We start from the raw sequence: 14,305 nt of genomic DNA on the forward strand, positions 1-14,305 counted from the left end.
ACCACGTCATGCTGGGTGGAGTGCAGAGTCTCCTGGCTTGTGATTGGCTCTGTTTCTGGCCGCCAAAAATCAAAACGGCGGGAGATGCCATTTTCTTGAGCGGGCGAAGTATTCGTCCGAGCAACGAGCAGTTTCGAGTACGCTAATGCTCCAACCAGCATCAAGCTCGACAAGTATGTTCGCTCATCTCTATTCTCTTCTCTTTGTGTTTCTGAATTCTATAGACCATTCTCTCCTCTTTCTTATGTCCCTGAGCTCTACCGACAGTTCTCTCCTAAGGGCTCTGATATTATCTGCTGTGAGACCATGTATAGCCTCTGTAGGGTTATTGGCAGAGGTCACATTTTTGGCTGCGCACGTGTAGGGGGTGCGACGCCGGTCACATTGCTGGCTGTGTGGATCTAATCCTTGGCCTCTGGTAACGTTGTCATTGGGGATAAATAAAGATTGTGACTCTCATTCATCCCGACTTAAGGGATTATAACAAATCTTTATCTGATTATAATGAATCTTTATCAGCGCAGTGCACCTCACAGGTACATAGACTCGGCATGACAGCGCAGGTAAGTGCTGGGCACAACGGGGCCCGTGGGTTCTTCTGAATGGGAGACTTTTGGTTACACTATATCCACTGACTCCTCGACTGCATGTAACCTCCTTACTGGTCCTGGACCGCATCACGAGGGAACCCTATCTGTAGACAGAATGTGCAGCCCCCAATCCTCTGGGGTTCAGACACTTCTGTGTCCGCATAGATGTTGGGATTCTGAGTTCTTCAGCATCTCCTCAAAGAGCGGAGATCGAGTCATTGGGCGGACCTACGTCCATGACCTTTCTCCTTGCCATAGCAGTCCCCTGCTCCGCACTGATGTCTGAATGCAGCTGGAGGCAACTTATAAACCCTCCCGAATCCTGCGTTATGTCTCCAGGGGTTTTGAAAGTCCTTCCAAAAAGTGGCGACAGTAGAAGGGATTTACCATTTAGGAAAAGGTTTCCTTCGTACTAATGGCTATTACCTCAATGTCTGGCTTCAGCTCCGCTCTGTCAGTCTACTTGGAGGTCTACAATGATCCAGGACCCGGAGCAGATGTTTTGTTCAGAACTGTTATAGACCAGACAGCACTGAGATGGACGCTGGATCGAAAGACTCCACTTTGTTGGGCAATGCACTTGTCTCCGGACAACAGTAGATGTCACCAGCTCAATTCTCTCTGACCTGCAAACTGCTTGTACATGTAGTTGTGAAGTTTCTGCGCTATTATTGTGTTGCGGCTTCTCTGTGTCCAAACTCAACAAAATTCTGCACCTAAAGGGTCGTCTAGTACGGACTATGGGCCATATTCATTTCAGAGAATTGTGTTGCACCTGGTGCTCACTTTGCGGGCAGTGCAGGGGGCGCCAGATTCTTGAAGACTGAGTCCTAATACTCAGTGATCTGCCGCACTCTGAGTCTACCAGTGTCTGACTATTTAGTAACCCTCTCAGCACTTCTTTGTTCTTTCACAACGATTTGTTATGTCGAGGATTTCTCACACATTCTGGTGTGGATTAAGTGCTAGATGGAGACCCATGAGAAACGCAAGCTATATATGCCTGCCCGCCAAGGGATTAGCAATATGACCATCACATACTCTCCCTGCCCATCATGTGATCCTCCCCTCTCCCAGCTCATCATGTGATCATCCCCTCTCCCTGCTCATCATGTGATCATCCGCTCTCCCTGCTCATCACGTGATCTTCCGCTCTCCCTACTCATCATGTGATCTTCCGCTCTCCCTGCTCATCACATGATCTCCCCGCTCTCCCTGATCATCAAGTGAGCATCTGCTCGCCCTGCTCATCATGTGATCATCTGCTCTCCCTCCTCATCATGTGATCAACCACTCTCCCTTCTCATTGTGGGATCATCTGCTCTCCCTGCTCATTATGTGATTTTTCACTCTCTTTGCTCATCAAGTGATCATCCACTCTCCCTGCTCATCACGTGATCATCTGCTCTCCCTGCTCATCATGTGATCATCTGCTCTCCCTGCTTATCACGCGATCATCTGCTCTCCCTGCTTATCACGCGATCATCTGCTCTCCCTGCTTATCACGCGATCATCTGCTCTCCCTGCTTATCACACGATCATCTGCTCTCCCTGCTTATCACGCGATCATCTGCTCTCCCTGCTTATCACGCGATCATCTGCTCTCCCTGCTCATCACCCGATCATCTGCTCTCCCTGCTCATCATGTGATCATCCGCTCTCCCTGCTCATCATGTGATCATCCGCTCTCCCTGCTCATTACGTAGTCATCTGCTCTCCCTGCTCATTACGTGATCATCCGCTCTCCCTGCTCATTACGTGATCATCCGCTCTCCCTGCTCATCGTGTGATCATCCGCTCTCCCTGCTCATCACGTGATCATCCGCTCTCCCTGCTCATTGTGTGATCAGCCGCTCTCCCTGCTCATCACGTGATCATCTGCTCTCCCTGCTCATCACCCGATCATCTGCTCTCCCTGCTTATTACGTGATCATCCGCTCTCCCTGCTCATTACGTGATCATCCGCTCTCCCTGCTCATCGTGTGATCAGCCACTCTCCCTGCTCATCACGTGATCATCTGCTCTCCCTGCTCATCATGTGATCAGCCGCTCTCCCTGCTCATCATGTGATCAGCCGCTCTCCCTGCTCATCACGTGATCATCTGCTCTCCCTGCTCATCGTGTGATCAGCCGCTCTCCCTGCTCATCATGTGATCATTCGCTCTCCATGTTCTTCTTGTTTCAGGGACTTGTTTTCTGTGATTAAATGCTCTCAATGATTCGGGGCCTGAGAAAACTACAATCATGACCTCTGTTGCCAAGACACTGTTTGGGGGCCCGGTGAAAAGTATATCATGTTGTGCATCTGCAGGGGCTCCCCAAGAACAGTGGCCCCAGTCAGAATCCAGAATAAACATTATGAGAAGATGGAGCTCCGATGATCAGCACCACAGAGTTGTACAGCCAGATACGTAAGGCAAAGAGAATACTTCTCAAAACCACTATCACCCCATCATCTCCCCCATCCTCCAGTATCCTCCAGTCATCCCCACCACATCCCATAGTCAAATCACTAATACTCTGCAGTCACCTCCAACAAGTCCCCACCACATCCTGTAGTCATCTCCACCACATGCCCAATCATCACCATCACATCCCACAGTCAAATCACTCATATACTGCCCTCACCTCCAAATGTCCCCACCACATACCTACCACATCCTGTAGTCACCACCACATCCCATAGTCACATCTCACATATTCTCCTGTTACCACCACCACCACTTCCTGCTGTCACCTCCAACATGTCCCCAATCATCACAACCACACCCCACCTCCACATTATCCTCTAGTCACATTCAACACATTCATCAGTCACCTCCATCACATACTGCAGTCACCTCCACCACATCCAGCAGTCACCTCCACCACATCCAGCAGTCACCTCCACCACATCCCACAGTCACCTCCACCACATCCAGCAGTCGCCTCCACCACATCCAACAGTCACCTCCACCACATCCAGCAGTCACCTCCACCACATCCAGCAGTCACCTCCACCACATCCAGCAGTCACCTCCACCACATCCCACAGTCACCTCCACCACATCCAGCAGTCACCTCCACCACATCCAGCAGCCACCTCCACCACATCCAGCAGTCACCTCCACCACATCCCACAGTCACCTCCACCGCATCCAGCAGTCACCTATAACACATCCAGCAGTCACCTCCACCACATCCAGCAGTCACCTCCACCACATCCAGCAGCCACCTCCACCACATCCAGCAGTCACCTCCACCACATCCCACAGTCACCTCCACCGCATCCAGCAGTCACCTATAACACATCCAGCAGTCACCTCCATCACATCCAGCAGTCACCTCCACCACATCCAACAGTCATCTCCACCACATCCCTCAGTCACCTCCATCACATCCAGCAGTCACCTCCATCACATCCAGCAGTCACCTCCACCACATCCAGCAGTCACCTCCACCACATCCAGCAGTCACCTCCACCACATCCAGCAGTCACCTCCACCACATCCAGCAGTCACCTCCACCACATCCCGCAGTCACCTCCACCACATCCAGCAGTCACCTCCACCACATCCAGCAGTCACCTCCACCACATCCAGCAGTCACCTCCACCACATCAAGCAGTCACCTCCATCACATCCAGCAGTCACCTCCACCACATCCAGCAGTCACCTCCACCACATCCCTCAGTCACCTCCATCACATCCAGCAGTCACCTCCATCACATCCAGCAGTCACCTCCACCACATCCAGCAGTCACCTCCACCACATCCAGCAGTCACCTCCACCACATCCAGCAGTCACCTCCACCACATCCCGCAGTCACCTCCACCACATCCCGCAGTCACCTCCACCACATCCAGCAGTCACCTCCACCACATCCAGCAGTCACCTCCACCACATCCCGCAGTCACCTCCACCACATCCCGCAGTCACCTCCACCACATCCCGCAGTCACCTCCACCACATCCAGCAGTCACCTCCACCACATCCAGCAGTCACCTCCACCACATCCAGCAGTCACCTCCACCACATCAAGCAGTCACCTCCATCACATCCAGCAGTCACCTCCACCACATCCAGCAGTCACCTCCACCACATCCAGCAGTCACCTCCAACACATCCAGCAGTCACCTCCACCACATCCAGCAGTCACCTCCATCACATCCAGCAGTCACCTCCACCACATCCAGCAGTCACCTCCACCACATCCAGCAGTCACCTCCACCACATCCAGCAGTCACCTCCACCACATCCAGCAGTCACCTTCACCACATCCAGCAGTCACCTTCACCACATCCAACAGTCACCTCCACCACATCCAGCAGTCACCTCCACCACATCCAGCAGTCACCTCCATCACATCCAGCAGTCACCTCCACCACATCCAGCAGTCACCTCCACCACATCCAGCAGTCACCTCCACCACATCCAGCAGTCACCTCCATCACATCCAGCAGTCACCTCCACCACATCCCACAGTCACCTCCACCACATCCAGCAGTCACCTCCACCACATCCAGCAGCCACCTCCACCACATCCAGCAGTCACCTCCACCACATCCCACAGTCACCTCCACCGCATCCAGCAGTCACCTATAACACATCCAGCAGTCACCTCCATCACATCCAGCAGTCACCTCCACCACATCCAACAGTCATCTCCACCACATCCCTCAGTCACCTCCATCACATCCAGCAGTCACCTCCACCACATCCAGCAGTCACCTCCACCACATCCAGCAGTCACCTCCACCACATCCAGCAGTCACCTCCACCACATCCAGCAGTCACCTCCACCACATCCCGCAGTCACCTCCACCACATCCCGCAGTCACCTCCACCACATCCCGCAGTCACCTCCACCACATCCAGCAGTCACCTCCACCACATCCAGCAGTCACCTCCACCACATCCAGCAGTCACCTCCACCACATCAAGCAGTCACCTCCATCACATCCAGCAGTCACCTCCACCACATCCAGCAGTCACCTCCACCACATCCCTCAGTCACCTCCATCACATCCAGCAGTCACCTCCATCACATCCAGCAGTCACCTCCACCACATCCAGCAGTCACCTCCACCACATCCAGCAGTCACCTCCACCACATCCCGCAGTCACCTCCACCACATCCCGCAGTCACCTCCACCACATCCCGCAGTCACCTCCACCACATCCAGCAGTCACCTCCACCACATCCAGCAGTCACCTCCACCACATCCCGCAGTCACCTCCACCACATCCCGCAGTCACCTCCACCACATCCCGCAATCACCTCCACCACATCCAGCAGTCACCTCCACCACATCCAGCAGTCACCTCCACCACATCCAGCAGTCACCTCCACCACATCCAGCAGTCACCTCCACCACATCCAGCAGTCACCTCCACCACATCCAGCAGTCACCTTCACCACATCCAGCAGTCACCTCCACCACATCCAGCAGTCACCTCCACCACATCCAGCAGTCACCTCCATCACATCCAGCAGTCACCTCCACCACATCCAGCAGTCACCTCCACCACATCCAGCAGTCACCTCCACCACATCCAGCAGTCACCTCCATCACATCCAGCAGTCACCTCCACCACATCCAGCAGTCACCTCCATCACATCCAGCAGTCACCTCCACCACATCCAGCAGTCACCTCCACCACATCCCACAGTCACCTCCACCGCATCCAGCAGTCACCTCCACCGCATCCCGCAGTCACCTCCACCACATCCCGCAATCACCTCCACCACATCCCGCAATCACCTCCACCACATCCAGCAGTCACCTATAACACATCCAGCATTCACCTCCACCACATCCAGCAGTCACCTCCACCACATCCAGCAGTCACCTCCACCACATCCCGCAATCACCTCCACCACATCCAGCAGTCACCTCCACCACATCCAGCAGTCACCTCCACCACATGCCACAGTCACCTCCACCGCATCCAGCAGTCACCTATAACACATCCAGCAGTCACCTCCATCACATCCAGCAGTCACCTCCATCACATCCAGCAGTCACCTCCACCACATCCCGCAGTCACCTCCACCACATCCCGCAGTCACCTCCACCACATCCAGCAGTCACCTCCACCACATCCAACAGTCATCTCCACCACATCCCTCAGTCACCTCCATCACATCCAGCAGTCACCTCCATCACATCCAGCAGTCACCTCCACCACATCCAGCAGTCACCTCCACCACATCCAGCAGTCACCTCCACCACATCCAGCAGTCACCTCCACCACATCCAGCAGTCACCTCCACCACATCCAGCAGTCACCTTCACCACATCCAGCAGTCACCTTCACCACATCCAGCAGTCACCTCCACCACATCCAGCAGTCACCTCCACCACATCCAGCAGTCACCTCCATCACATCCAGCAGTCACCTCCACCACATCCAGCAGTCACCTCCACCACATCCAGCAGTCACCTCCACCACATCCAGCAGTCACCTCCACCACATCCAGCAGTCACCTCCACCACATCCAGCAGTCACCTCCACCACATCCAGCAGTCACCTCCACCACATCCCGCAGTCACCTCCACCACATCCCGCAGTCACCTCCACCACATCCCGCAGTCACCTCCACCACATCCAGCAGTCACCTCCACCACATCAAGCAGTCACCTCCATCACATCCAGCAGTCACCTCCACCACATCCAGCAGTCACCTCCACCACATCCAGCAGTCAACTCCACCACATCCAGCAGTCACCTCCACCACATCCAGCAGTCACCTCCACCACATCCAGCAGTCACCTTCACCACATCCAGCAGTCACCTCCACCACATCCAGCAGTCACCTCCACCACATCCAGCAGTCACCTCCACCACATCCAGCAGTCACCTCCACCACATCCAGCAGTCACCTCCATCACATCCAGCAGTCACCTATAACACATCCAGCAGTCACCTATAACACATCCAGCAGTCACCTCCACCACATCCAGCAGTCACCTCCACCACATCCAGCAGTCACCTCCACCACATCCAGCAGTCACCTTCACCACATCCAGCAGTCACCTTCACCACATCCAGCAGTCACCTCCACCACATCCAGCAGTCACCTCCACCACATCCAGCAGTCACCTCCATCACATCCAGCAGTCACCTCCACCACATCCAGCAGTCACCTCCACCACATCCAGCAGTCACCTCCATCACATCCAGCAGTCACCTCCACCACATCCAGCAGTCACCTCCATCACATCCAGCAGTCACCTCCACCACATCCAGCAGTCACCTCCACCACATCCCACAGTCACCTCCACCGCATCCAGCAGTCACCTCCACCACATCCCGCAGTCACCTCCACCACATCCCGCAATCACCTCCACCACATCCCGCAATCACCTCCACCACATCCAGCAGTCACCTATAACACATCCAGCATTCACCTCCACCACATCCAGCAGTCACCTCCACCACATCCAGCAGTCACCTCCACCACATCCCGCAATCACCTCCACCACATCCAGCAGTCACCTATAACACATCCAGCAGTCAACTCCACCACATCCAGCAGTCACCTCCACCACATGCCACAGTCACCTCCACCGCATCCAGCAGTCACCTATAACACATCCAGCAGTCACCTCCATCACATCCAGCAGTCACCTCCATCACATCCAGCAGTCACCTCCACCACATCCCGCAGTCACCTCCACCACATCCCGCAGTCACCTCCACCACATCCAGCAGTCACCTCCACCACATCCAACAGTCACCTCCACCACATCCCTCAGTCACCTCCATCACATCCAGCAGTCACCTCCATCACATCCAGCAGTCACCTCCACCACATCCAGCAGTCACCTCCACCACATCCAGCAGTCACCTCCACCACATCCAGCAGTCACCTCCACCACATCCCGCAGTCACCTCCACCACATCCCGCAGTCACCTCCACCACATCCAGCAGTCACCTCCACCACATCAAGCAGTCACCTCCATCACATCCAGCAGTCACCTCCACCACATCCAGCAGTCACCTCCACCACATCCAGCAGTCACCTCCACCACATCCAGCAGTCACCTCCACCACATCCAGCAGTCACCTCCACCACATCCAGCAGTCACCTTCACCACATCCAGCAGTCACCTCCACCACATCCAGCAGTCACCTCCACCACATCCAGCAGTCACCTCCACCACATCCAGCAGTCACCTCCACCACATCCAGCAGTCACCTCCACCACATCCAGCAGTCACCTATAACACATCCAGCAGTCACCTATAACACATCCAGCAGTCACCTCCACCACATCCAGCAGTCATTTCCACCACATCCAGCAGTCATTTCCACCACATCCAGCAGTCACCTCCAACACATCCAGCAGTCACCTCCACCACATCCAGCAGTCACCTCCACCACATCCCGCAATCACCTCCACCACATCCAGCAGTCACCTCCATCACATCCAGCAGTCACCTCCACCACATCCAGCAGTCAACTCCACCACATCCCACAGTCACCTCCACCGCATCCAGCAGTCACCTCCACCACATCCAGCAGTCACCTCCACCACATCCAGCAGTCACCTCCACCACATCCAGCAGTCACCTCCACCACATCCAGCAGTCACCTTCACCACATCCAGCAGTCACCTCCACCACATCCAGCAGTCACCTCCACCACATCCCACAGTCACCTCCATCACATCCAGCAGTCACCTCCACCACATCCAGCAGTCACCTCCACCACATCCAGCAGTCACCTCCACCACATCCCACAGTCACCTCCACCACATCCAGCAGTCACCTCCACCACATCCAGCAGTCACCTCCACCACATCCAGCAGTCACCTCCACCACATCCAGCAGTCACCTATAACACATCCAGCAGTCAACTCCACCACATCCAGCAGTCACCTCCACCACATCCCACAGTCACCTCCACCGCATCCAGCAGTCACCTATAACACATCCAGCAGTCACCTCCATCACATCCAGCAGTCACCTCCACCACATCCCGCAGTCACCTCCACCACATCCCGCAGTCACCTCCACCACATCCCGCAGTCACCTCCACCACATCCAGCAGTCACCTCCACCACATCCAGCAGTCACCTCCACATCACATCCAGCAGTCACCTCCACCACATCCAGCAGTCACCTCCACCACATCCAGCAGTCACCTCCACCACATCCAGCAGTCACCTCCACCACATCCAGCAGTCACCTCCACCACATCCCACAGTCACCTCCATCACATCCAGCAGTCACCTCCACCACATCCAGCAGTCACCTCCACCACATCCAGCAGTCACCTCCACCACATCCCACAGTCACCTCCACCACATCCAGCAGTCACCTCCACCACATCCAGCAGTCACCTCCACCACATCCAGCAGTCACCTCCACCACATCCAGCAGTCACCTATAACACATCCAGCAGTCAACTCCACCACATCCAGCAGTCACCTCCACCACATCCCACAGTCACCTCCACCGCATCCAGCAGTCACCTATAACACATCCAGCAGTCACCTCCATCACATCCAGCAGTCACCTCCACCACATCCCGCAGTCACCTCCACCACATCCCGCAGTCACCTCCACCACATCCCGCAGTCACCTCCACCACATCCAGCAGTCACCTCCACATCACATCCAGCAGTCACCTCCACCACATCCAGCAGTCACCTCCACCACATCCAGCAGTCACCTCCACCACATCCAGCAGTCACCTCCACCACATCCAGCAGTCACCTCCACCACATCCAGCAGTCACCTCCACATCACATCCAGCAGTCACCTCCACCACATCCAGCAGTCACCTCCACCACATCCAGCAGTCAACTCCACCACATCCAGCAGTCACCTCCACCACATCCCGCAGTCACCTCCACCACATCCAGCAGTCACCTCCACCACATCCCGCAGTCACCTCCACCACATCCAGCAGTCACCTCCACCACATCCAGCAGTCACCTCCACCACATCCAGCAGTCACCTCCACCACATCCAGCAGTCACCTCCACCACATCCAGCAGTCACCTCCACCACATCCAGCAGTCACCTCCACCACATCCCGCAGTCACCTCCACCACATCCAGCAGTCACCTATAACACATCCAGCAGTCACCTATAACACATCCAGCAGTCACACCTGCACCACATCAGCAGTCACCTCCAGCAGTCACCTGCACCACATCAGCAGTCACCTCCACCACATCCAGCAGTCACCTTCACCACATCCAGCAGTCACCTCCACCACATCCAGACGTCACCTCCACCACATCCAGCAGTCACCTCCATCACATCCAGCAGTCACCTCCACCACATCCAGCAGTCGCCTCCATCACATCCCGCAGTCACCTCCACCACATCCAGCAGTCACCTCCATCACATCCAGCAGTCACCTCCATCACATCCAGCAGTCACCTCCACCACATCCCGCAGTCACCTCCACCACATCCCGCAGTCACCTCCACCACATCCCGCAGTCACCTCCACCACATCCAGCAGTCACCTCAACCACATCCCGTAGTCACCTCCACCACATCCAGCAGTCGCGTGGGTCACGTGTTTTAGGTTTCTGCCATTTTCTCTGCAGCAGGCGGAGGGACTCGCTGTTCGCTCAGCAGAAGGCAGAGAGGGCTCAGATGAGGGAGCACTTCCGGGAGAAATATAATCTTTCTAAAGTAAGTTGATGTTGAGAGTCCACGAGGGCCACGTGGGACACACTCTTACCTCTTGTGTCTTCCCACAGAATACTCATGACCAGCAGCAACTGAAGGCGGCAGGAGGCAATGTCCGCCTCTCCAAGGACCTGCGAGCGGTGGTGCGTCAGGACCAGACAGACTCTCAGGACTTCTCCTTTACTGATTTACTGGCTGACCTGCGAAAAAGTGCCCAAAGTTCTGCAGCTCCACTCAAGCCAGGGGCCCGCTGCCTTGTCATGTAACCAGAAGGCAAGAGACCAGAGGTGTGGAAGGACCCCATGGCTCATCCTGATCCTCCTGGTTCATAAGACTGTTAGCTCTGCTATAACTGGGAGGTCCTCCAGCATGGCTCATCCTGGTCCTCCTGGTTCATAAGACTGTAAGCTCTGCTATATCTGGGAGGTCCTCCAACATGGCTCATCCTGATCCTCCTGGTTCATAAGACTGTTAGCTCTGCTATATCTGGGAGGTCCTCCAGCATGGCTCATCCTGATCCTCCTGGTTCATAAGACTGTATGCTCTGTTGTATCTGGGACGTCCTCCAGCATGGCTCATCCTGATCCCCCTGGTTCATAAGACTGTTAGCTCTGCTATATCTGGGAGGTCCTCCAGCATGGCTCATCCTCATCCTCCTGGTTCATGAGACTGTTATCTCTGCTATATCTGGGAGGTCCTCCAGCATGGCTCATCCTGATCCTCCTGGTTCATAAGACTGTTAGCTGTGCTATATCTGGGACGTCCTCCAGCATGGCTCATCCTGATCCTCCGGTTTCATAAGACTGTTAGCTCTGCTATATCTGGGAGGTCCTCCAGCATGGCTCATCCTGATCCTCCTGATTCATTCTCTGTATAGTAACACATAAATCTTTCTATTTTGGGGTTGCTTCTGGCTCCTGTGTTTTTAGGGTGCACTGAACATTCAGAATTATCCTGCAAGTCATCACACACCAGTCAGCCATGGGGTACATTATTATATACCCAGTGCCGTATAATCCAGTGCCGAGGATTCATTGATGATCAGCCAGTGTGACCATCTCTATAACAGCAGCAGTAGTATAAACTAATGACCCCATACACTGCAGGACTCCTTGTACAGCAGGAACATATAGTTGTGGTTCAGGATTCTGCCAACTTTTCCAGTCAGTGGGGCTCATTCACTTAGGGTCGCTGCACATTTGTCAGACTGTTCACCTTTTTCAGGATTTGGGCAGCTGTGACAGGTATATAACAGGTGTCTGCGCCGGGATTGTGTCGCATGCGATAGGTTTTGGGGCATCTGCGCTGCTTTCATGTAATGCAAATGGGGGGTGCAGATTCGAACTGAGCTTATGTGTCACGGCCATGGGTGCCCCTGCGATCCAGGGATCCTCTATGTGGATGTTAGTAGTCGGGGGCGGGGATCGTCTATATGGATGTTAGGAGTTGGGGGCGGGGATCCTCTATATGGATGTTTGTAGTCGGGGGCGGGGATCCTCTATATGGATGTTAGTAGTCGGGGGCGGGGAATCTCTATATGGATGTTAGTAGTAGGGGGCGGGGATCCTCTATATGGATGATAGTAGTCGGGGCGGGGATCCTCTATATGGATGTTAGTAGTCGGGGCGGGGATCGTCTATATGGATGTTAGTAGTCGGGGGCGGGGATCCTCTATATGGATGTTAGTAGTCGGGGGCGGGGATCCTCTATATGGATGTTAGTAGTCGGGGGCGGGGATCCTCTATTTGGATGTTAGTAGTCGGGGGCGGGGATCCTCTATTTGGATGATAGTAGTCGGGGGTGGGGATCCTCTATATGGATGTTAGTAGTCGGGGGCGGGGATCCTCTATATGGATGTTAGTAGTCGGGGGCTGGGATCCTCTATATGGATGTTAGTGGTTGGGGGCGGGGATCCTCTATATGGATGTTAGTAGTCGGGGGCGGGGATCCTCTATATGGATGTTAGTAGTCGGGGGCAGGGATCCTCTATATGGATGTTAGTAGTTGGGGACAGGTATCCTCTATATGGATGTTAGTAGTCGGGGGTGGGGATCCTCTATATGGATGTTATTAGTCGGGGGCGGGGATCCTCTATATGGATGTTAGTAGTCGGGGGCGGGGATCCTCTATATGGATGTTAGTAGTCGGGGGCGGGGATCCTCCATAGGGATGTTAGTAGTCGGGGGCTGGGATCCTCTATATGGATGTTAGTGGTTGGGGGCGGGAATCCTCTATATGGATGTTAGTAGTCGGGGGCGGGGATCCTCTATATGGATGTTAGTGGTTGGGGGCGGGGATCCTCTATATGGATGTTAGTAGTCGGGGGCGGGGATCCTCTATATGGATGTTAGTAGTCGGGGGCGGGGATCCTCTATATGGATGTTAGTAGTCGGGGGCGGGGATCCTCTATTTGGATGATAGTAGTCGGGGGCGGGGATCCTCTATATGGATGTTAGTAGTCGGGGGCGGGGATCCTCTATATGGATGTTAGTAGTCGGGGGCTGGGATCCTCTCTATAGATGTTAGTAGTCGGGGGCGGGGATCCTCTATATGGATGTTAGTAGTCGGGGGCGGGGATCCTCTATATGGATATTAGTAGTCGGGGGCGGGGATCCTCTATATGGATGTTAGTAGTCGGGGGCAGGGATCCTCTATATGGATGTTAGTAGTTGGGGCTGTAATCCTCTATATGGATGTTAGTAGTCGGGGGCGGGGATCGTCTATATGGACGTTAGTAGTCAGGGATGGCGATCCTCTATATGGATGATAGTAGTAGGGGGCGGGGATCGTCTATATGGATGATAGTAGTCGGGGGCGGGGATCCTCTATATGGATGTTAGAAGTCGGGGGCGGGGATCCTCTATATGGATGTTAGTAGTCGGGGGCGGGGATCCTCTATATGGATGTTAGTAGTCGGGGGCTGGGATCCTCTATATGGATGTTATTAGTCGGGGGCGGGGATCCTCTATATGCATGTTAGTAGTCGGGGGCGGGGATCCTCTATTTGGAAGTTAGTGGTTGGGATTGGGGATCCTCTATATAGATGTTGTTAGTCGGGGGCGGGGATCCTCTATA

General features: G+C 54.6%; 1 protein-coding gene across 2 annotated transcripts; it reads left to right on the forward strand.

Annotated features, from left to right (window-relative positions):
• The first annotated feature begins 501 nt into the window (after positions 1-501).
• On the forward strand, positions 502-12,136 carry LOC140109530 (complexin-3-like). 2 transcript variants are annotated; one of them, XM_072132051.1, is made up of 4 exons: positions 502-563; positions 2,776-3,001; positions 11,146-11,233; positions 11,302-12,136. In XM_072132051.1, exons 2-4 carry the CDS (start codon positions 2,835-2,837, stop codon positions 11,494-11,496), a joined length of 450 nt encoding a protein of 149 aa, XP_071988152.1. In that variant the 5' UTR covers positions 502-563; positions 2,776-2,834; the 3' UTR covers positions 11,497-12,136. The 2 variants fall into 2 exon arrangements, with proteins under 2 accessions (XP_071988152.1, XP_071988153.1); XM_072132052.1 differs by lacking the exon at positions 502-563 and adding an exon at positions 646-1,186.
• Positions 12,137-14,305: the final 2,169 nt, after the last annotated feature.

This window comes from Engystomops pustulosus, unplaced genomic scaffold (genome assembly GCF_040894005.1).
Source record: "Engystomops pustulosus unplaced genomic scaffold, aEngPut4.maternal MAT_SCAFFOLD_213, whole genome shotgun sequence".
NCBI classification, from domain to species: Eukaryota; Metazoa; Chordata; class Amphibia; order Anura; family Leptodactylidae; genus Engystomops; species Engystomops pustulosus.